Source organism: Gigantopelta aegis, chromosome 10 (genome assembly GCF_016097555.1).
Source record: "Gigantopelta aegis isolate Gae_Host chromosome 10, Gae_host_genome, whole genome shotgun sequence".
NCBI lineage: Eukaryota > Metazoa > Mollusca > Gastropoda > Neomphalida > Peltospiridae > Gigantopelta > Gigantopelta aegis.
Window position 1 is genome coordinate 43,395,421 of NC_054708.1, and position 24,702 is coordinate 43,420,122.

General features: G+C 36.7%; 1 protein-coding gene across 1 annotated transcript; it reads right to left on the minus strand.

Annotated features, from left to right (window-relative positions):
* Positions 1-1,356: 1,356 nt before the first annotated feature.
* On the minus strand, positions 1,357-16,844 carry LOC121384484. The gene is made up of 6 exons (XM_041514893.1): positions 16,728-16,844; positions 10,146-10,293; positions 8,947-9,114; positions 8,056-8,142; positions 5,371-5,484; positions 1,357-1,707 (listed from the first exon to the last, which is right to left on the minus strand). Exons 1-6 carry the CDS (start codon positions 16,788-16,790, stop codon positions 1,403-1,405), a joined length of 885 nt encoding a protein of 294 aa, XP_041370827.1. The 5' UTR covers positions 16,791-16,844; the 3' UTR covers positions 1,357-1,402.
* Positions 16,845-24,702: the final 7,858 nt, after the last annotated feature.

The window sequence follows — 24,702 nt, forward strand, 5'->3', positions numbered from 1 at the left end:
TCCGAGCGATTATTTTACAAATCATTAGTTTCTATTGCCGCATTCTAACCGCACCTGTACAACGCGATAGATAAATATGTCGCATCGCACTTGTCCGGTTAAGCTATATCCTAACCGGACGCGAGCGATTATTTTAGAAATCATTGATTTCAACTGCCGTATTCTAACCGGACGCGTGCGACGCGACACATTTAACTATCCCGACGTATGTGTGAGGATAGGATACGCAGATTGAAATCAATGATTTCTAGAATAATCGATCACATCGATCACGTGTGGTTAGGATACAGCTTTATAGTATAACAAATATCGTTAGAAATACACATATTTCATTTCCTTTCTTCATTAAAACGCTCCATTTCTCGTAATGATGCAATCTTCTTCATGGAATAGATTTGAAACACATGTAAATGTATGCTCGGAGAAAACGAGACTCATCTGAAAACAAAACAGTCCTCCACCTGAGACATGTCCATCTCACCTTCAGCTGGCACCACTGCAGACGCTTCACTAAGTAACGTGAGGTGAAAACGTTACGTCGCACTGGTCTTCTAGTTAAAATGCCTGTCTCCTTCGGCTGATTACGAACTGTCTGGTCAGAAATTCTGTGTAGTCCAGGGATTTGTGTCGCTGTGGTTGTTGCTGTTGTGGTTAAATTTCGAAGATGACGCACCCAGATATATCAATCTTGAGCGATGGTGGTTACTCTGGGATGACCTGACATTGGCCTGTCATTAACACCGTGAGTGGTATTGTAACTTGCCTATAAAGCAGAGATAGTCTGTCTGGAGACGCCAAAGTGGCTTGCCACAGCTTGTTGAGCAGGCCCTGCTTCCAATAGCATTATTGTGTTGAGCTGATGTCAATCTTGCCATTATTGCGTTAACTACATTGTCGCAATATGGTCTGTTTGAATCACTGGTGGTGTGGCCTTTTAAGTCCCTCCAACGGAGGGTTCGGTATGCAAAGTTACAGAACTTCATGATGCACGTGCTTCTATAAGGGTTGCAATTTTGCATTTCAGTACAAATGTTGACTATAGCTACGTTTATGCGAATCAAACGTGGGTTTTTAGTGTTTTGCATCACCATTCGCTCACTAACTTGACTGTCTTTACGATGTCTTTGATTCTGTCAAAATAATTTTATAGCCTTATTTTTACCAATGTCAAGTTTCTTTTTTTGAAGAGTATATTTATAAATAATAATAATAATCATCATCATCATCATCTTTCATCATCATTATCATAATGAGATGATGATGATGATGAAAATAAATGTAAAATCTAAAAATAGAATGCTGACATTGAAGTCTATGTTATAGTCCATGTCTAATATCGGTTAGTTTGTAAACTGGCTGAACTTATATAAATATTATTCAAGTGGGCAATATTATATTCAAGTTAATTATAAATCTGCCCATGTACCGCCATGTAGACGCCGATTTTCGTAAAGAATATCGATCCCCTATGTGAGTTGTCGTCCTCCAGTCGAATAATATGAAGCTTACAGTTCTTGAAACTCATTCTTGGAGAGTTGCCTCGATTGATGACTCTCAGCGTCACATACTCCCTGGGTCTAGTTTTCATGAAGTGACAGTAGATTTGAACTTTCTTGCCATGGAATGCCTCTGGGTACATCCAATATTCTCCATCCTCTGCTTGTGGATACTTATTACGTATTTCTACGCATCTCCGGAATACCTGACCTAGAAGGAGGAAATAGTTATATCATTAAGTTTTATTTTATAATAAAGCCTGCTTATATAGGCTTTACAGAATTATCCTCTAGTCGAGATATGGTATAATTGTGGTTTGAATGACGTTCATGAAATAACGGATTGCCCCTATCATCTTTGTACATTTTTTATCATCAAAATGTTTAAAATATTCACAACTGTAATAATCCTGGACCTTTCCGTACTGTATTGATCACGTCATAGCAGTCCCGGTCCGGTCATTTAGAACAGGCTCTTGTAGCACACGCCTGTCATGGGCATAGGTGTCGACTTTCGCTGGCTCCTCCATCTAGGAAGAGGGGATAATCCACGCCGGCATGTGCAAGGGAGCACAAGCAGCCCGACTAGAATTGGTTTTGGTTTTATCGAATTAGCAAATGTCCCGTAGGATTAATGCCAAAGGGAAAATGTTCAGTAATTTCTTGAAGGTAATTTCATTTCAACTTGTGTTCATACTTATATCTAATTAAGGTTCAAGCACGCTGTCCTGGGCACACACGTACCTGTGCTATCTGGGCTGTCTGTCCAGGACAGTGGGTTAGTTGATATTTGTTAGTGGTTAGTGAAAGAAAAGCGGGTGTAGTGGTCCTACACCTACCCATTGAGTCGTTGCAACTCGATGTCGATGTCCGATCGCTTAACAACGACACCACAGAGGCCAGTGATTTTGACGCATAATTTAGAATGTTTCATGAACATTTAAAATGGAGCTAATTGGTTGATTTTATTTACTTGATGTAAAGGTAGCTCGTACGTCATAGCACCGACTCAGTTTCTAAAGAGTTGAATAATGGCACGTGCTGATTGGACGTGGTTACAGGCAGATCATTAGATCTACTGTTGACCATGTGTTCGCGAGTCATTTAACTATCAAAATGTAAAATATTAACATCACTTCTCTACATAACGTCATTTTACGTACATGTGTGAAGTTCTTTAAATAAAACATACCATTTCAACCACATAGTTCGGGGATGAGGCAATGGAGCCAAAGCCAAAATAAAATGCCAATCTACATCGGCAACCATCATCAGATTATGTGTTCAGCATTTTCGTAAAAGGAGAAATTGCAAGTACACACACACACACACACACACATGGATATGCTCAATAACAATATACACATATGTAAAGAAACTGAATACAACTATAGACAGAAATACACTGACTATGGATGGAAAAGTACACTGTATGCACGCGTGCCTGTAGGTAGGACTAAACCAAATAACTTCCGGCTGGGTCAAAGTTCGAGGTGCACGGAACGTTTCATAGAGAAGTTAAAGCCACAAGTCCGGTGATTGATGATACATGTGAGTGTGTTGGTTGTGAAAAAATAGTTTCACCTGGGCAAAACATTTATGTAATTTTATTTCATCTAGTACCACTATGTATGGGGTAACCTCATGAGGTAATGTATGGGGTACCTGAAAAAAAGAGTACTAAAATGTTGTGCGGAACAAAGGTAGTCATAGACGCTACCCGTTATCACTGAAATTAGCAGCTTCACCCTCAATTGTTCCGATTCACTTTAAGGGTGAGAGGTGACAGTATTCATAGATTTGGTGTTTATGTCGATTGATACGCTGCTGGAAATTCAGCCACATGTTACCGTTGTCGTCTGTGGGAATTTCATATGGTAGTATACACCCTGGATTGTCATTACCTGTTTGACAGCGGTCACCTTCATAGCCAATAAAGCAGTTACACTTGTACCCAGATTTGGTAGAAACACAGTCCCCGTGATTGCATGGGTTACTTTGGCAGGGGTCACTAGCGGCAACATACAAATGTTGTGTAATAAGTCAGCAGAGCAGTTGTACTTTACAGATGAAACACGGAATTCAAAAAGTGAAATATACGAGATTAACTATACAATAGTCCACAGTTTAATCAATTCTTCCCCAGTTTTCACAGTATCCTATAGCTGATAGTGAAACATTTTTCTTTTTCTTTTTCTTTTTTCAAATAGTCAATAGTATACACATTATAAAGCTCCAAACTACTCAGGATGTGGGTGCAAGTCAGTGATATAGTTCGCATGAAATGTTATCGGTCGCAGGATCGATCGTCGTTGATGTACTCTCAACCATACACATGCACATACCACACAACACACACACAGACACACACACACACATACTCTGTCAAAAAAGAAACGCATAGGCGAAATATTCATGGAATTATCTCTTTAATACAAAGTGGCATAATTTCGTTATTTATGATCGGTTCACAGTAACATTTGACATGAGTATGTGACAATGTTCTTGCTATGGACTGACGGCAGTGGAGGCGTTTTTGTCACAAAACAGCGTCGCACGAGGACCCTGAAATCAGTATTTTGTGTACTGGCATAGACTGAATTGTCTCTGAATCCGGGCACATGGAATCCTAGCCGATTCTTCCTGCAGTGCATGTGACAGTTGCGGAAGTGTCTGAGGCTGCGGGTCAGGCTGGCGTACACGTCTGTCCAATGATGTTCAATGGGGTTGAGATCTGGCGAGCTTGATGACCATGGCAGCACATTAATGTTCTCATTCTGTAGGAAATCCATTGTTACACGTGCCGTATGCGGCCTGGCATTGTCCTGCTGAAAGAGTTCTCTCTGTCAATTCAAAATGGGAAGCATGTGACGGCGAAGAATTTCATTCCGGTAGCGTACAGCTGTTAGGTTGCCTTGTACGAAAACAAATTCACTTCTGCCGGTGTATGTATGAGATGGCTCTCCACATCATGACACTCCCCCCCCCCCCCCCCCCCCCCGCGAATCTGTCAACTTGGGCGACACAGTTGTTGGCAAAACGTTCACTGCGGCGTCTGTAAACACGTTGTCGTCCATCACGTCGCTGTAGAAGGAAACGTGACTTGTCGCTGAACCATACTCGCCGCCTGTTTGCCACGTTCCACCCCTGTACATTCCTGCACCTGAGAACACGTAAATGTCGATGTTGACGTTGCAGGACGGGGCCAACATACGGTCTCCTAGCTCATAAACCAGCTTCTCTAAGTTGGTTCTGAATGGTTTGTGCAGACACCCTTCTCAAACCATGTATGCGTCCAGCAGTGTTCGTTGCTGTGGCAAGTGCAGAACCCGGATGTAGCGATCTTGTGCTGCAGTTTTTATGCGAGGTCTTTCAATTCTGGGCCGATCTGCAGCTGATTGAAACTGCTGGTACCTGTCCCAGAGACGTGAAATGTTACTCTGATGGACGTTCATGTGGCGTGCAACTGCTGACTGTGATTCACCTAACATTGTTGCAATGTTACGATTCGGAAGGCTTAGTCTTGGCATCTTGTACCTCGTCTGCGTCGAAATGGAAATGAGGCAGCATTGCGAGCATTGCAGCTTTAAATACTCATCACTACCCCAATCTTTTCCCCGAGTTTCACATGCATTCGCCAAAATCTGACCATTTCACACCGATTTTCTGCAATTGTCGCACAACGTGCTGTCCCATTCCAAGAACATTAACAAACATGATAATTCAGCAAAATTGTACAAAAAACCGGGATATTTTTTGTAAAATCAAACACTTTTCTTCTTTCCCTATCACCTATGCATTTCTTTTTTGACAGAGTATATATCCATATATATATAACAAAAGAAAACACCTATTAAAATTGTTAATGCATTACGTGTTTCACAGTGGGTTCCCTGATAACCAGTAGGGCACTGACAGCGGTAACCGGTTTTTCCAGGTATGCATTTTCCTCCATTCTTGCACGGTTTGTTTGCACAGTAATTCATAGCTGAAAAAATAATGAACTTTGATGTTGAAGGAATAGCTCTTTACAGACCCACTGGGTTATATTCTGATCCAACCCAATGCCTTATGACTGCCACATTACCGTCTGTTATAGATATCATCTGGAGTCACGCCGTTTCATGTACGGATTTCCTTTTTGACCCTTCCAGAACATACTGTTTATTGTAAATAATTTAAAACGTGTAATAATTATCCCTAAGGTCTGAAATATTATACAGTGGTTTGTATTTACAATATTCAAGCATTTAAACATTATTAGCAATAAAGCGAATGTTCCCAAACAGACAACATGTTTGTTTTGTTTAACGACTCATCTAGAGCATTCCTAGAAATTTGCCAATGATCGGCTATTGGACGTCGAACATTTGGTAGTTTTGACATATAGTCTTAGAGGAAACCCGCTACATTTTTCCATTAGTAGCAAGGGATCGTTTATATGCATCACCCCACAGACATGTTGGCACATACCACGGTCATTGATACTTGGTGGTACACTGGCTTGAAGGAGACATAAACCAATGAGTTCACCGACGGGGATCGATCCTAAACCGACCGCGCATCCGGTAGGCACATTAACACTGGGCTACGTTATACGAATGTCATTAGGATTTTAGGACTTAGGTCTTTGACCGACCCCTAAATTTTTTATTCCAAATTCCGCCCACCTCAAACGTACCCCTCCCCCCCTCCTGGCCCGGACTTAGTCACTGGCGAAAGTCAGAGATTAAGCCCGTGACAGGCGTGCGTGAAACCTTCGTGGTATATACGTACGTGTAAAACACTTACTCACTCACTCACATTATACGAAACGGCCCTGTCATGCTTGTTAGACGGTATGGTTTGTCTTCATGATAGGATTAGTTTCAGGTAGCCTATATAAACATAGATGTTCAATACGAAGGTATACAATATACCAATAAAATAAATAAATAAATAAATAAAAATAAAAACACCCCCGAAAACCAACCAAAGAGGCTAATTGATTAAAAAGCAATGCGTTTTGCTGCTATGCCTGTCTGACAGTCTACTTGGTAACCTGCCTGACAATTACAGGTGTAACGAGATTTGGTACAAAAACATTCTCCGTTGACACGGGAAGTTGAACTGTTAGGGGTCCTGACTGGATTATAATTGCATTCTTGTATTAAGAACACACCCAATTCCTACGTCGGCCCCGAATATAACACAACATTTCATTTCATTTCAACTCATTATCTTGTTTATATCCAATTAAGTTTGAAGCGTGCTGTCCTAGGCACACACATCAGCTCTCTGGGCCTTCTGTTCAGGACAGTGGGTTAGTTGTTAGTGATCAGTGAGTGAGACGAGGGTGTAGTGGTCTTACACCTTCCTATTGAGTCGTTAAAACTCGCTCTGGGAGGGAACCGGTACCGGGTTGCGAACCCTGTACCTACCACCTTTATGTCCGATGGCTTAACCACGACACCACAGAGGTCGATGTAACAGAATGAAAAATATTCGCACTACAGACTCTCAGTACGAGAATCCAGCGCTCTACCAACTGAGCTAATAGGGAAATTTAAACTAACTACTGCCAGTAGCAGCACTTTTATACCAACACTACTACAAGGGATGTAGCCAACTGTGTCTTTACAAAGTAGTGTATCACTGGTTACTGTCTTAAACATACATCACGACATCGGTATCACGCCTTAACAGAGCTTAAACGAGCTTTGTGAATAAGGTTCCATGTCCGTCTATTCGTGCTACTGAAATAATGTATTCAGCTATATCGCAGTTGTTCCACAGTCACTGAAATGAGCGTCCTGCCCTGTTATATTCCTAGCTATAACACTGGTCAGGAACTTTTTCTGTTCAAGCCTACTTTCACATGTTTGTCCCATGCAGCCTTTAGTACAGAAATAAGAATACTACGAAAAGGCAACACGATTGGGACGGTGCGGTGGCGAACAAGCTTCATGTTATCAAGCCAGTCTTGGGAGAGTGGCAGTCCTCCTATAGACAATGCAGGAAGGATGAAATAGTCTTGTGTCGTGCTCGCATCGGTCATACATACTTGACCCATTCATTAATTTTGAAGGAGGATCCTCCACCTCATTGTGAGCACTGTCGGTGTACTCTGACGGTACGCCACATTGTGGTGGAGTGTAACCATCTGAAAGAAAAAAAGATATATTTGGACCACGAAATGTGATGGAATCCTTTCGATCCCATCCATAACGTATTTTACGGTTTCTACGTGATATTGATTTTTATTGTCAATTTTAAATATTGTCTAACTGTGATATTTGTATTTTTGCACAGTTCTTTACACTGTGTATTAATTTAACTGTTGAATTTTTATATTGCTGTTGATCATAAAAATGTGTTGTTGTTTTTTAATTTACCATAGTCTGACACCCGATGCATTTTTCGTGCTGGGGTGTCGTTAAACATTCATTCATTCATTCGTTCATTCATTCATTCCTACGAGAAGACAATAATCCACTACCACTACAAAAAATCAAACAAACAAAAAACAAAACAAAAAACAAAAAAACCCAACAACAACCAAGCAACGTATTTGACTTACCTTTGTGGAGTTTGTCCTTTAAGTATTTAGCTCGCCTGGTCAGCTCCACGACGTTCGGCCCATCTTGTTTCTTTAACATATCTAAACCTGGAGACAAAAACACCGTTATATACCACGTAGAACGAATAATGAGGCAGCTGTATGACAAACAACAAACATAATTACCAGAGGCGGATCTGGGCTGGGGGGGGGGGGGGGGGGGCCAGGGGCCCGCTCCCCCCCTAAATTTTGCGACAGTTATAATTTTATTATATATTAGTTTTCATCCCCTCCAAACCTTCCCCAAAGTTCCCTTGGCATTCCGCCTCATGTCAACGCCCCCCCCCCCCCCAAATGGATTTTCTGGATCCGCCACTGATTACATTGATACGTGTTCAGTTGTCGTCTGCCAGTACCGCCATGATATTCCAAGAGCGGGCCTACTTTTCCTGTATATCAGTTCTGCATTTTTGTCCGAATAAATTATGTTAAAAATACAGAAATACCGAAAAAATGTGTTAGGTACATATTCCATGATACATTTTCATCGACAATTGTAGTTGGAAACTCTTTTATTACTACAACTTTCAAAACATAAATGATTATATCGAAACATGTATCAAGCATAATACAAGAACAAAAACGACATTAAAGTAAAGTAATGATAATGTTTGGATTATATGTATGTTGAGAAATATAGAGTCGGTCCCACAGGGAATGCCTTTTTTCATACTATGACATTTACTACACGTGATTTATTTCTAAGCCGAGTGTTTTTTAAATGACACACAACAATAGTATATTTTTGTTATTTCCAAAACACTTTTAACTTTTGTCTTTGCTTATTAATAAATGGAAAATAAACAGAAAATGTTTTCAGAAACGTTTTAAGACCATACAATCTAACGTTACCCGTGTCTCGTTCATAACCCGCTTGCGTTTCGTCTGACTCGTCACTGGGCGTCACACCGTGTATGGCTTCTAGTTTCTTGATCACAGTTTCGTACTTGCTGAGCTTAGCATTGCGGCTAAACTCAGTGCCCCGAAGGACTGGGCCTCCAATCTCCGGCGATTCGCTATCTGTAACACAAAAGTAGCTTCAGGAAAAACAAAGAAGAAAACAAAAGCAGGCTGTCGGTCCGTAGAGCACATGCTTGGGGTGCTTAGACCGAACGATCGGACGTCCTCGGTGGATGGGGTCTTCCATCCCATCCAGTGTTCCACGACCGGTCTTTCAAAGGTTGTCATATTTGCAGTACTGGCTGTGGTAAATATATAGCCTTTTAATGAATTAAACTACATAATAATTCTATAGAATATTAGTGTCTGTATACTGAAGACCAGAGTTCCTGGTAGTCGTATGTGACCCTAAATTAATTACACCCTCCAAAATTTCATACATACGAAAACATATGTATTCGGAAGTAAAATAAAGTATCTTGCTCTCAGACATGTGCTATCACGCAGAGAAAAAGTTGACATTTTAAAATGTAAATGAATGAATGAATGAATGAATGAATGAATAAATGAACGAATAACATGTTAATGACCTTTTGAAATGAAGACATGTCCAACAAAGCACCTTTTTTGTCTAAATTGCCACTCGTCATCTTGACGTTTTACCAAGTTTGAAGCGAGGAGAAAATTGTGTATCACTTTAAATAATTAGCAATCAGAAAAAAATATTGACACTAGTAGTACCAATTTTGAAATAAGCACCTTAGACCATTTCATATTATAACATTTTAATACCTGAATGGTAATAGATCATAACCCTTAATCATCTACCTAGTTTGAAGCAAACAGACTTAAATGAGTAGCGATGAGCAAGATGACGAGTGATGGTGGCACCCTTTCGAATTAAACATAAAACACTGTGAATGGCGCCAAACGTCTGTTGCTAGCTTCTTTTATAAGCGCAATTAATATACACAATTTTAAACTTTTATAATGTTTAAACGTTTTAAAATGGCCATGGATTCTCAGGAACTGACTCTACTTTTAGCCATAGAACGGATAAATCATAATATGACTAGAACTCCTTTACTATGTTTTAGTGCCATTGCAGGGAAGTTTCGGTCCAGCATTTCGGCGGACCCATAACTACTCACCACCATCAGTCATGTCATGAAATCCTTTCAGCTCTTCCAGCAGTGAATCCAAGTCATCCCCTGCAAGACTCTCAATCTGAGCATCCAGTTGGCCGAAATCTACACCCACCATGCTGTGGTCAATTGCAGGAAGTTGTATACCGTCATCCTGATAATAAACCACAGATTCACTGCTTTCAGATTTGTCGTTGCTGTCAACTTCAGTTAGGGGACACACTGTGACGACTAACATCAGACCCAGCATCCATTCCATAGTCCACAGATTATGCATTATCCCACACAATAAAATTGGATTAACACAGCATTATGAAATCAGTTGGTCCAGAATGCATTTTTGTGTCTCCTATCAGATAAAATGGAAATTGTTATTAGATTCCAGCAACGTACTTTTAAATATTAAATCTGCAATGACTTTAAGCTGCAAAGCTTATCAGTACAATACAATGGGTGCATGTAGGTAAACTATACACCCGGAAATTAATTAAGCACTACCTACATGTAGGTAACACTTGTCTATACTTTGCTAGTAATTATGAACATTTTGATGATACAAATTAATGTTATATATATGTAGAAGATATTGAACACTGTTGACGATAAGTAACACTGTCGTTACGTCAACATTTGATGTATTCTACAGAAAACGACAAAAACCATAAGTACGCACAATTATTTTTAGATACTTTTTTGGCTGCAATACAATTCAGGTTGTGCTTATTTAATTTCCAGATGTATAATGTTATATTCATATTTCTGTGTGTATATAAATAGCGCCGTAACAGTTTATAAAAACAAAAACACCATTGACTTAAACATATACACACTCGTGCAGATATTGTTTTACAACTTAGTGAGGCATATATGCACGTGTGTGCAGATATTGGCCATGTTTTTCGAAGGGCACCTAGCGTACCTGCCCCCATGAAACCCAAACAAGACATAACGTCTATGACTGGACTCGACTCGTATTTCGTACTAGGTTTTCAATAACAGTTTAAATCATTCGTGTCAGTACAATATATATAAATGAAGTTTTGAATCACGATAAAGATATACAATTTATATGTTTATTTCGGGCCTATGAGTAATATAAGTTGTAGATGCTCGGGGTACAAGAGCATACAGAGGGTATAAATATCCATAAACCCCTCGTGATGCTTCTACAAAGAAGTTATCTTGCCGACATGTTTAATTTTATCTACTCCCTTGTGTGACCGCTTAAGACAGGTTTGACTGTGTGCATATGTAATAGTTATACCCACACTTCATGAGGTGCATTGGTGAATATCCCTACAGTTTTGGTCGTGGGGCCTCCGAGGAGAAGCTGAGGATGTTCTGACGACCAAAACTGTTGGGATATTCACCGAAACACCGAGTATGTGTGGATAAAATGGACTTATACTCCACTTAGGTCGAGTTAATTATTATATTAGTTCTATAGCAAATAAAATCAATAACTAAAAAGTAGTAAATAATGAAACGAAAATAACGTCGACCAGACGTCGTGAGCCTCATATTTTGTTCTGGAGCAGTTTATTTCAGTTGTTCGTGTCGCATGTGCAAATGCAGTTTGAGGTAGTTTTATCAGTGTGTGTTAGGGCTGTACTGGCATCGGGATATATATTTATCGGGGTGGGAATAGTATGAATAATTAAGCACTAAAATGCTATTTCCGAGGACATATTTATATTTATTTCATCTGAAAAAACCCACAAAAAAACACAAACAAAAAAAACGTTTATGACATGTAGAACTAGAAATAATATTTAATTAGTTTTCTTTTAAGTTTGGGGAATTTACTGGATAGCGGGTAGTTGACACACCTACCACACTAACTATAGTTCCGCACATGATTTTTAACAGACGTATCATGCTGTAAATATCTCAAGGGAAATATTGTGAATAAGTGCGCATGTCTAATTACATGTAGATGGCTCTTTCTATTGGTTGAAATATAACGAAAACATATTTGGGTCATTCTACAGAAAGTGTCACTTTTATGTCCCAGCACAAATTCTTTTTTCTTTACATATATAGAAAACTAAATTTGTTGTCTTTAACGAAACCTTATTAATAATATTCTGTTATAGCAAATTTTTCTCTCTCATAATCAGCTTTGATAGAGATTTTATTAGAGATTAGTGTAAAATGTCATTGGTGTTACCTGTCCCTAGCATAACACTATACGTAACATGCACTGTTAAAATATATAACAGCAGACATACCACTGAATACCTTTAATGCAATACTGATGGCTGACTTACTCCCTAAAGAAGGAATCTTGTAAATATTTTCCATATTCAAAAGATGGTGGGCAATATAAGCTTGTCCCTGGAGTTTTGTCATTGGTGTTATTGTATATACTTATGAGAAAACAAAAGAAACTAAATGCTCTCTGGATGAAACATTTCATCGACCGATATCGGCCATCAGACTTATTTGTCCAAAACAGCAGGCATATGAACAGTTGCGAATAGTTTTCTTTAAATGCCATGAATGTGTTGTCAAAATATAAATGTATGTGTATTCACTGTCATTGGTGTTAAAATCGTATTTTTGTAATGGTTAATAATTTTAAGAAACTTTTTGTATATTATTATAGACGTCGTATGTCTGCTACAGCATGCACTTTTTCAGTTTTCTCAACTGTTTCTTTAGAGAGCATGAATTAATTATGCACTTATTTGTTATTGGTGTTACCTGTCGTTGGTGTTACCAGGTACTGAGTAACACCAATGACCATTAGTAACACCAATGAAAATGCGTTTTAATAAGATGCCGTTTTCCTCGCTTTGCATATTTTTAAAGATTTGAAAATTAAAGGGACTTGTGCAGCACCATAGTTGCATAATGGCACTTTGGGTAAAATAAATGTTTTGTTGGAATGTAAAGAATATATCTTCAACGTCCCTAACTGCGTTATGCTTGGTTCGCGCAATTAACATCCGATTTGTTGTCATCTGCTTGTCGTTCATTTGTGAGGTTTTTCTTCACAGTTAGTGAAGATTTTCATTAACAATGATGTTCAGACAAGTATCTAAATACAAAACTTTACAAATCCCTAAAATCATTAAGTTTACAATAGTCCTTTTCATCCTTCTACAAAAGTGTGTGTTTTTTGGTTAATAATTTCAGTTTGGTTTGACGTAAGAAGACAGATAAAAATGTTTTGGAAATAAAAATTAAATACTATTTCTGTGTCCAGTTTACAAACCAATCGGCTGAGAAATAAATAACATGTAGTAAATTTCATAGTATGAGAAAAGTCATCCCCTGTGGAACCGACTAAGAGTTATCGATATCGGGTTCATTTGACTCGTAGAAGTTGACTTATAATGGAGGAAGATGATTAACATTCGGTGCGTGTCACTTGACCTCATACGTACCAGATCAACAAAGGCCAAATCATTTAATGTTTATGACTTTTAAGCCTCCTACTGTTAGCATTTCTTTCAGTTATTATTCATTCGATCTGCAAAAGGTAGGCCTATGCTACATTTTTGTGTTTGACTGTAGTGACCGGCCTCGGTGGTGTAATGGTTAGGCCATCGGTCTACAGTTTGGTAGGTGCTGGGTTCGGATCCCAGTCGAGGCATGGGATTTTTAATCCAGATACCGACTCCAAACCCTGAGTGAGTGCTACGCAAGGCTCAATGGGTAGGAGTAAACCACTTGCACCGACCAGTGATCCATAACTGGTTCAACAAAGGCCATGGTTTGTGCTTTCCTGCCTGTGGGAAGCGCAAATAAAAGATCCCTTGCGGCTAATTGGAAAAAGTAGTCCATGTAGTGGCGACAGCGGGTTTCCTCTCAAAATCTATGTGGTCTTTAACCATATGTCTTACGCCATATAACCGTAAATAAAATGTGTTGAGTGCGTCGTTAAATAAAACATTTCTTTCTTTTTTTCTTTCTGACTGTAGTGAATAGTAGACAAATAATCCATTCGTAACAATTGTATATAATTGTATAAATTCTGTTATTTAAGAATCAACTAATTACAAAATTGATATTTTACAATCTATTCACTGGTATGAACGTAATATCTGCAGGGGCGTAGCGTGATCTGGACCTGGGGTATGTGTGGGGTGTGTGTGGGGGGTTCGAATATGAACCAAGTGGACCTTTTTCTATTTTGTTTTTGCACCACCAGAAACTCCATATAAAGTATAAACCTGTATGTTTTAGTTCTGAAAGCGGACCATTTGCTTCAGCGGGAGATGGGGGGGGGGGGGGGGGGGGGGGGGGTTGTTGTTAATTTATAGGCCTGTGGACATAAGTGCAAGATACCAGAGTGTGCACTGGTGGGTGGGTTGGATCCTCAAATTCATATAAAAATGATAGATATCAGGGCAAAATGAGCTGCATGATGCCTTTTCAACACATATTTTTATCTACCAACAATGTTAGTTGCAATCCATGTAAAAAATGCGTAGTAAATCGTTTGCAACCATATATGACTGTTAGATACTAATGCTAATATGAATACATGTTTCTATCAAGATCCATGCATTTCTTTTTAATTTGGGGGAAAATCATCCTGTCACCCACCTCTACAAACCTACAAACATGGGAGCCTGTACGCCTATGCCAGCGGAAATATAACACTGCTAAGGGGGTCAATACTGTGGTCGGTCAAATGTGATATCGCAAGACCCGCTGGCGTGAAGTCACATAGTATAGTGGGGGTGGGGGTGGCTTCTATCACAGTGTATTTGGAATGTTGCATGTATAGTTAACTAAGAATACATAAATGAACTTTATCAATACAAGGTATATTTTATAGCGATTTGAATTGTGTGTTTATTACTTTTACTCTTTTTTACACACACATATGTACACACAATTTAAATGAAAATTCTCATCATAATGCAACACATTTTTTTCATGTTTAAACAGATACTGTCAGCATCGACGACACATTGTCTACCTTGACGAAATATGGGTGAATACAAACCACAGCTGGAAAGGGGAATGGTCAGAGAATATTTCTGGAACCACTACAGCTATGGTATCATCTGGGTGCAGTGACTGTGATCGCTGTATCCCAGATGGGAAGGGAAAACGTCTGGTGGTCCTTGATGGTGGTTCTCGAGAGATGGGCTTCATTCCCAATGTTGGTTTGGTTTTCCTCTCGAAAACCAACAGCCAGGATAATCATGATGAGATGAATGCGAAACATTTCACTGAGTGGTTCAAGGATATACTACTGCCGAAACTTCCCCCTTCCAGCGTCGTTGTTATGGACAATACTTCATACCACAGTGAGGCAAGTACAAATTGTAATCATTCACTGTTGGTGTTTGTGTGTGTGTGTGTGTGTGTGTGTGTGTATATATATATATATATATATGGCTGGCAATTGTTTTGAATGCATGCATGTGTGCATGCGTGCATGTGTTGTGATGCTCCAATGGTCGATCGTAATAAAAAAATTAATCGGGAGAGACAAACAGGTAGAAAGACATAATGAGAGACTAGAAATAACAATACTGGTATTTGCACAATATATATATATATATATATATATATATATATATATATATATATATAAAAGGTTTTTAAGTGTTAAAAAACATGTGAATTTCATAAAATGCATAAAGTGTTACTAATTGTTTATGTTTTGTGGGTAACCCAATATGACATTTTTGGAAGAATGACCAATATAGCCAATTTTGTCTATGTAACATAGATGTTGACCTCCATTACAGTTGCATTTATGGAAATCATCTTTGTATGTAGTATTTAACACTATGTGTATGCTGTGGTCGACTGGATATGAGTGCAAAAGGATCCTTGCGAAATGTAGCATAATGCCAAAAGTGGCAGTCAGCAGTGCAGATAAAAAGAGAAAAGAGGGATTGGAAACTGAAAAATGCCTTGCATATTATTATTCCTCTTGAAAATAATGAAATTGTTTTATTTTCAACTTCTGAAAAATAAGCAAAAGATAAATGATGGGATACATATCAATAGAAGTTATTGATTTATGAAGTAGGTCTATGTCGACTTTGAAACAGGTCCAACTCCATATAACTAAAGGTTAAATATATGGCTTGTCTCCCCCCCCCCCCCCAACATACTATAAAGGCTGTGACTCTCCATTAGAGGTTGTACCCCCCTCCCCAGATATCATTCCTATAATTACCATTGATGGAAATAACAATTATATAATGATAAATGCAAAATAATTTATGTAGTCACAAGTATATTGTTATTTTTATTTCTATTTATTTATTTATTTATTTATTTATATTTTTATTATTTTATTTATTTTTTTATTTTCTTCAAGTGTGTGATGTGTGTTTTGGTACAATAATTAAGAAAACAGCAATGTAAATAATACATACACTGTATACACCCAGATCTATGATCATCTGATACAATATAATAATAAACAATAATAATCATCATAATTCATAATTTAAAAAATAATAATAATAATAAAATAAACAAGAAAAACAATAAACAGTGAATGAATGATTTTTTGACGACACACTGCAGCTTGAAAAATGCAATGAACAAACACAAAATCAAAAACAGAAAGGTGAAAGTAAAAAAACCCAAATATATATATGATACCTGATCCATTTCACTCATCAAATGGATAACCTTGTAAATAATTAAATCTGCTGAAATCCTCATTCCTATATTTGAAAAATCATGCACGCACACGCACACGCACCAAACCCAAGGAGAGAGAGGAAAATCAGCAGCCTAACAATGTTAAGACCACGCTGCTTTCACGTGTCCTTCACCTTACAAACATTTAACTTCCTAATTACCTCCCTTTGCAAATCCCTACAATAAAATAAACCAGTCCATGACGCTTCCATCTGCAGAACGCTAGAAATTTATCAATACAAATTTGCTATTCAGTTTTTAGTTCATGATATTGACTACATTTAATCGTCTTTGGTGAAGAATTTTGCATTAAAAAAAAGTACCTTTTTTAAAAAACAACATATCGAAAAATTACGGTAAGATATGTTATATTTACTTTGTACGAAGTCGTCCATAATTTTCATTGTTCAGTGTAAGGATCACGTAGCATAAGGTCCACGAGTCACTTGTTTTTGCTTCGTACACAATAAATAAAACATATCCAACGGTTATTTTTTTATATGATATATTTGACAAAAGGTACTTTTTATTTCTTTCATCTTTTAAAACATAAACTTAATATAATTATTTTGTCCAAAATTATGAAGAAAAAAAAAAAATACCGACCTGTAAACAGCATTGTCTGCTTGCTATAGAAATTTGACAGGGGTCAATATTAGTAGACCAATTGTTTATTTTAATGTGGCGAAGCTTTGTAATAATATATAGCTAGTTTTAAATTTCAATTACGTCAGTATTCCAATGACGTCACTTCGCATCTTCCTATTAAGAATGACCACTCCGTACGGCGTGATTGACAGCCGCGCTGGACCAATCATGTTTCGCGGTTCAAAAACCGCGGGCCCAAATTTGCTTGGACGCCATTAGGTTAGACAACATAATTTGTTTCGATGTGTAACGTTTTTGTATAGTTAGGATTAAAATTAGTTAAAATAATTGTCTCCTCCAACTGAATTATAATCATAGTAAACATATGCTTCTGCTGACAAGTGTTAACAGCGATGACAACTATGCGGAGCCTACGATTGACGTAAAATGAGTGTTTTCCTGCGAAACCGTCACATGGTATTGAAAGTGAAGTTTTGCCGAAATCCATCAAAATTCAACTGATATATAAATTCTACGAAGGTAAGAGTTTAAGAATCACTTTCCCTCCAATGTAATGGAATTTACTGACTCATTTAATCAGTCTTCGATGTATATATTGTCGTTAAGAATCCGTCGTTAAACTGCACAGTCAGACGGAGTGAGTGAGTAACCTATATGGTTGTGAGCTTTAGGGGGATAAGGAAGTATTGTCTGGAAAGTTATAAATTAGGCAAATTCTATGTAGGGACCCTGAAATGTTTTGAAGCAAAAACATTTTTAATAATAATTGTGATTTTTTGCAATCGGAACAGATCTGCCGGTTACGGTTTCTCGGTTTGATTCGATTTAAGCTAGTGCATCACGACTAGTATATCAAAGGCTGTGGTATGTGCTATTCTGTCTTGGGTGGTGTATATATATAAAAGATACCTGGCTACTAATGTAGCAGGTTTGCACTCTAGACTATACATGTCAAAAGTACAAAATGTTTGACATCCAATAGCTGATGATTAATAATTCCGTATGCTCTAGTGATGTCTTTAAACAAACCAAACATTAACTTATCCATTAGTACCCCTCCACCCCACCCCTCAATTAAAACAACCCAATTTTACCATATTTATTAAAACAATTCCTCACCTAACAGCAGATCAATTACCAATCTTGGGTAATTTATAATAAATACTGGTAAGACATTTTATTATTCCTTTATTGTTATTCTTAGAATTTTCAACTTAATGGTTTCTGCCAGAGGCTACTGAGGTTAAACTTATATACCATAAAATCTTAGAAATTAATAGATATATTTTTTAATGTTGAGATAAATGATAGTAAAAGAACTGCTGTTTATAAATGGACATGTGCTTGGAATGTAATGTCCTAACCCTAATTTCAAAACATTTCAAACCCATAACCACCTAGACGAGGCACTTACATCTGTTTTGTTTTTATTACCTACCCTAAATATGATTTTCTGTTGGAGACAGTAGTTTTGTTTTTCATCATTATTTTATACCCCAAATTTTAGCAAAGCATAGGCATTTTTCTTCTAACACATGTCATCAAGCTTTGTGTAACTTTCTAATAAAAATCAAATAACATCATCAAAGTTAAATACATTGTTCACTACTTTTCTTAATTTACTGCAATACTTTATAATTTTATACTTTGTTTAGTCACATTGATTTTGTTTCCTGTTAAAAAAAAAAATTCCTTAAATTAAATTAAACTTTAAATTAATACAACAATATATAATTGTTACAGACTAATGTACTTCTTCAAATGGATGTGAAATACTTAACATGTTTGTTTTTATATAATTCAGCAACTGGACCAATGGATGTGGAGTCATTGATTAGATGTCGAAAATGAGATTCTGAAGACAAACTATTAAACAAATTACATTGCATCGTGATATTGAGAACAGAATGATAGAAATAATAGAACAGTTTCAACTGATATGTGAAAGAAAAACTGGGGCAGGGGATGAAATTGCTGCTGAAAATGAAACACTTTCAACAATTTCATTTAATACAATTTGTTTTGTTTTTTGTGTTTGACATATTGCTGCTAAGGAGTAATTCAGACTTCCAAGACTTGGGATTCAGTTTGACACCACCCATCAAATGGTAATCCTATATTTACCTGTACCAGATTGCATGGGGATTAATATGTAAAGAGAAAAAGGAAAATGTTAGGAAGTATTCTCATAATAAATATTAAACAAATTGTGCAAACTGCAATCTGTGGTTTAGTTTCATTTTATATATATATATATATATATATATATATATATATATATATATATATATATATATATATAATTTTGCCTCGTGTTTGGGGGTTATATATATATATACATTTTTTTAATTAAATTTTTATTTTGTATTATTGTTATTGTTCTGTAGGCATGGGTTGTCTTGTAATATTTATTACTATTTTTTTTATCTGCCTATGCCTCTAGAACAGATAAAGCTTTGTGAGTACATTTTGTGGACAATAGGATAACTAATGGGCGGGGTGTGTGAGATTGGGGGGGGGGGGGGGGGGCAGAAGCTTCAAGTTTGATTCCCAACAGTTGTTGCCACAACACGAGTTTATAATTTATTTAAACACTGTTGTACTGGCTTAATTGGCAAATATTTTACAGACTGTCCAGCTATCCTACTTTTTCGTACTTTTCGGTCTTTGTCCTATTTTTCCTACTTTTTCTTCAGAATACTTAGTTTTTCTACTTTTGTTCTACGTTTTCCTACTTTTGTCCTACATTTTCTATATTTTCATTCGTAATTGTGTCCAACTTTTTCAAAAGAGTGTGCTAGACAGCCCGATTTTATAAAGGGATGGGGCACCCAGACGTAAACAGCCCTAATATGTCTTGTCAGAACGGAGACGGCCCAATATGTCAGTATACATAACTGGAGGGCCAGTTGTGATTTTAATTTTATTATTATTTTTTTGAATTTCGTGTATGGCTTTGGTTTCATAAATAGGGAAAGTGCCGTATATCGGTTGATTCAAGCAGTGCAGCTATGTAAGAACCCCCCCCCCCCCCCCCCCCCCCCCCCCCATAAACATCGCAACCCCACAATCTAAACCACTGCCTGCATAATTTTGGCACAGGCGACTATCCTGCTATAGTTTTGTAACCTTTCGTGCATAAAATTATGGTACACTGATAGCATTCCCACACGCCTTGTATTTTAATGTTACTGCTCACGTCCCTCCCTTTAGTTTTTTTTAAACAAAACATTTAACGCAACCCGACCAAAAATAAAGACGGTTTTAAACGGATCGAGGCCGGGTCGTCGCCGCGCATTCTATTCTCTTGTTCCTCGGCATATCGGGATTCCATTAATATAAAAGTCCAACAACAACAACAACAAAAATTAAGATGAAAAAGAAGAAGAAAAAAGAAACAAACAAGACATTTTAATTTATCAGTTCTGACAAGAAAAACTAGCATAGGATGTTTTAAATGTTCTTTTGGTTGCATTCGACGTTCACTTCCGGGTTCTTGTGCTTCGATAAAATGTACTGAAGTAAAACTGGTCTCGTCGATTTAAATCACGTTGTCATCGTAAATGTACCCTGTAGTGAAATACTTGAATGTCTCCTCTTGTCGGCTTTTTAATTAAACAACGATATTTGTAAATAAATTAAGGCAAAAACGTAATCGACAGATAGGTTGATTTTGCTATCGACCTATGCGAATTGGCAGCCATTATTGAATGTTTGTCTAACCTTGCATCACGTGTCACGGTGGGCGTGGTTAACTCGTCATACGGAGGGGTCAATTCCAATTAGGAGATAACCATATGAAGTTTTTAGATTTGCGGGTGCTATTGTCTATTTAATCCCGCAAATGTCATTTTTGATGTCAAAAATGAAACATTTACGGGCATCAAATAGACAATAACACCCGCAAATCTAAAAACTCCATTTAAGAATTGTTTCTCATTTTTTAGGAATTTATCGATGTATAAAAGTCACAAATGGTATAAAATCGCGTAGAAGTGTACCTTAAAACACTAACAAATAATTTCTTTCGTTCTTACCGTCAACCATGTTCTGTAAATAAGCGTAGGAATACATGTATGCATACTATTGGAAATTGTCCGTCTAAAAATAAAAATAAGTATTGAATCAACAAAAACAGTGTATATATCTTTATTTTAACTTATATATATAACATGAATATCTCATCCAGTTTCCCTTATTTTTTTAATCGAGAAAACAGGTCACTTCCTTGTTCTATTTTTAAAACGATCACCGAACTGGGTCATTGGGCTTCTCGCCCATCCAGCTAAAAATAGTTCCAATCGATCTTGGTCTTCCGTGATGACGTATTTTTATGAGGTTTATGAAAGGATAACGCTTGGGTTTTTTAGTGACGTCAGCCAATCAGAATACAGTAAATCGTATAAATTCGGAAAGTTTGTAATTATATGGTTATGTCCATTGCAAACTGAATCGTTTTTTCTGCGGAACTAACTGTATAGATAAGATAAAGATAAAAAAACTTTATTGCATATAAACATTCCACATACGTAACTGGATGCAAAATAAATAAGGACTAATTATGGGCAATACATGTATAATCGTGAACAAATTTGCATACCGCACCAGCACAGGCTGGATTTTGGTTTTGCATAATATATATAAATTTTTCTTGCATACTCATACTTTTAAATAGGTAATTATGGAAAGTTAGATATGCATATAATTTGACACGTTGACTATTATATTTCTAACATATTGTGATATGATGGTATTCATCTTCAATTACATTGCAGTGGTCACATAAACGTTCTTCCACTGGAGTGAAGGATTTTGTATGGCGCCCAGTCTCTATTTTTAATTTGTGGTCACTGAGACGTAATTTAGTAAAAGCTTTACAGTGTTCTGGATGCATACAGTGTAATAAATATGGCTCTAGTTGAATATTGTGTTTATATCATTTGTACGTTCGCATCTTATTACTGGATCCATCTCTTTTGGCTGGAGCTCCAAGGTTTTCTTTTATAATATTGTGATACTTAGTTTTAATTATATTTATAAGATTAATGGGATAATTGACAGTGCTTCGTTTGTTTTATTCAACTCACCAATGTAATAATATAATTTGTGAAGCCAACTAATATTTTTCGTTTCAAGGCCAGTGCATTAAGAAAAAACATGTAAAATAATGTTGTCCGTAGTTTGCATATGGGAGTAAAAATGTAACATTCTTTTTACCACAGACAACAGGAGTGGATACAAACCTAGCTCAGCTCTAGAGGCCCAATTATGGGTACGACTATTAACCTGTAGTGTTGATTTACAGAATCGAAAAAAATACCTGGCTGCAATCTAACTGTAGACCCTTGAATCGTCAACTTCGCCTCTTCCAATTGCTAATGACGTAATTTTCTAATGACGCCATTAGCTTTCCGGGTGTTATTAATATGGTATATTCGATCCAGAAAAAAGAATGTAATTACAATACAGAACACACTCGCAGTCAGTTTACAATGCAAAATTGCTATTATTATTTTATTTTGTTTTAACATTACTAATGCACCTGAATGTGTTTGAAGAAAATCTTGTTATTAAACAAATTTGCACCTTTTACGAAATATGGATTTTAAGTAAAATTACGGTAAGATATGCTATATTTATTGTGTACGAAGGCAACATAAGGGTGCGGAAAGTGACTGTCGTCTACCTTAACTTTGACAGGTCTAATGTCCGCGCAGCAGACGATAACTCTGCAGTTATTTCTGACAACTGGAGTTTGCTATGTGAGGCATTTTATTAGTACTAAAACATTGCAGTATCCAAAATTGATAACATGTACAACAGTTATGGTATTATAATTTAAACACAAAGTTTGTTGCTTGACTTGAAGCATTTTTAATACTGAGAGAGAAAAAAAAGACACTTCGTGGTTTCTGTTCAGGCTGATAGTAACGTAATAGATTCTATCTCGCATAATTTCGCGACACATGCATTTACAAAGTATCGAAAACATATGTCGATCGAAATTGTATGACGGTACGACACATTACTTAAATAATTATAATATTATCTTAAACATACAGAAACGAAAATGACACAACACTATTGGATGTTGCAAGTAGGCCTACTCAGGTGCTTTGAAGTCGCATGGCGGATAATTACAAACCCTACACGATACTCCACTTTACAACATGACGCTACTAATTATTAGGAAAATATGCACTATAATTACAAGAAAATAATAGACATATTAATTACCTGCGGGAGAAAAAAATAATAATTCAAGTTACACACCATTGGCATTCAGGGTTTTGGAGAACATTGTGGGGTTACCACCTAATTTGCATAAATACAGGGAGGAATTAAATAATAACTCTATTAAATTATCTTTGAATTACTTTTCTATATTTAATTCCTTATAACTTGCCATAAAACATAATAATAATAAAATAATTATTTTAATTTAAAAAATTACATTGGATTGCCCCAATTGGTTCTACTAAACATAGCCGATGTCATACATTCTTAGTTTTAATAAATATATAAACAGATATCCAGAAAGATATTTATGCTAAAACATATAAGGCATATTAATGACCTGTGGGAGAAACAAAAGAGTTCCCACATAATTTGCATAAATACAGGAAGGAATTAAATAATAACAATTAAATTATCTTTGAATGACTTTTCTATATGTAACTGATTATAACTTGGCCAAAAAATAATAATAATAAGATAATTATTTTAATTAAGAAAATTACATTCGATTGTCATATTTGGTCGTACTAAAGTCCGAACCAAAATGTTAACAACTACAATAAATTGCTCCCCTACTTTTATTTTTTGTTAGCTTTTACCCACATTTTGTCTAGACAGAAATCCTGAAAAAAACACATTACAATGACACAGATTCCACATACTAGCTGATAACCATGTCGGCTATATTGACTTCGCTGAGATCGCATAGGGCAAAAAGCATGTAATTTTGTGCCGGCTGCCATTTTGACTTTTTATGGAATATTCTCCAAGAGGGGTGAAATGATACGACTTAATCTAACAACGTCATAACATGATATAAAAGAAAACGTGATGACGTCATATTATTATTATTTTTTTTTTTAAATTAGTATTTGCTTGTTTAAAGATACCACTAGAGATCATTGATTTTGTATTAATTATGTCACATACTTTGAGGCTTTCACCCCTCTTGAGGAGTATTCCATAAAAAAAAAAAAAAAAATGCCGACGAGAGAAAACTGCATGTATTTTGCCCTATGCTATCTCAGCGAAGTCGATACTGGCGACATCGTTACAGTCTCATATGTGGAATCTGTGTCACTGTAAT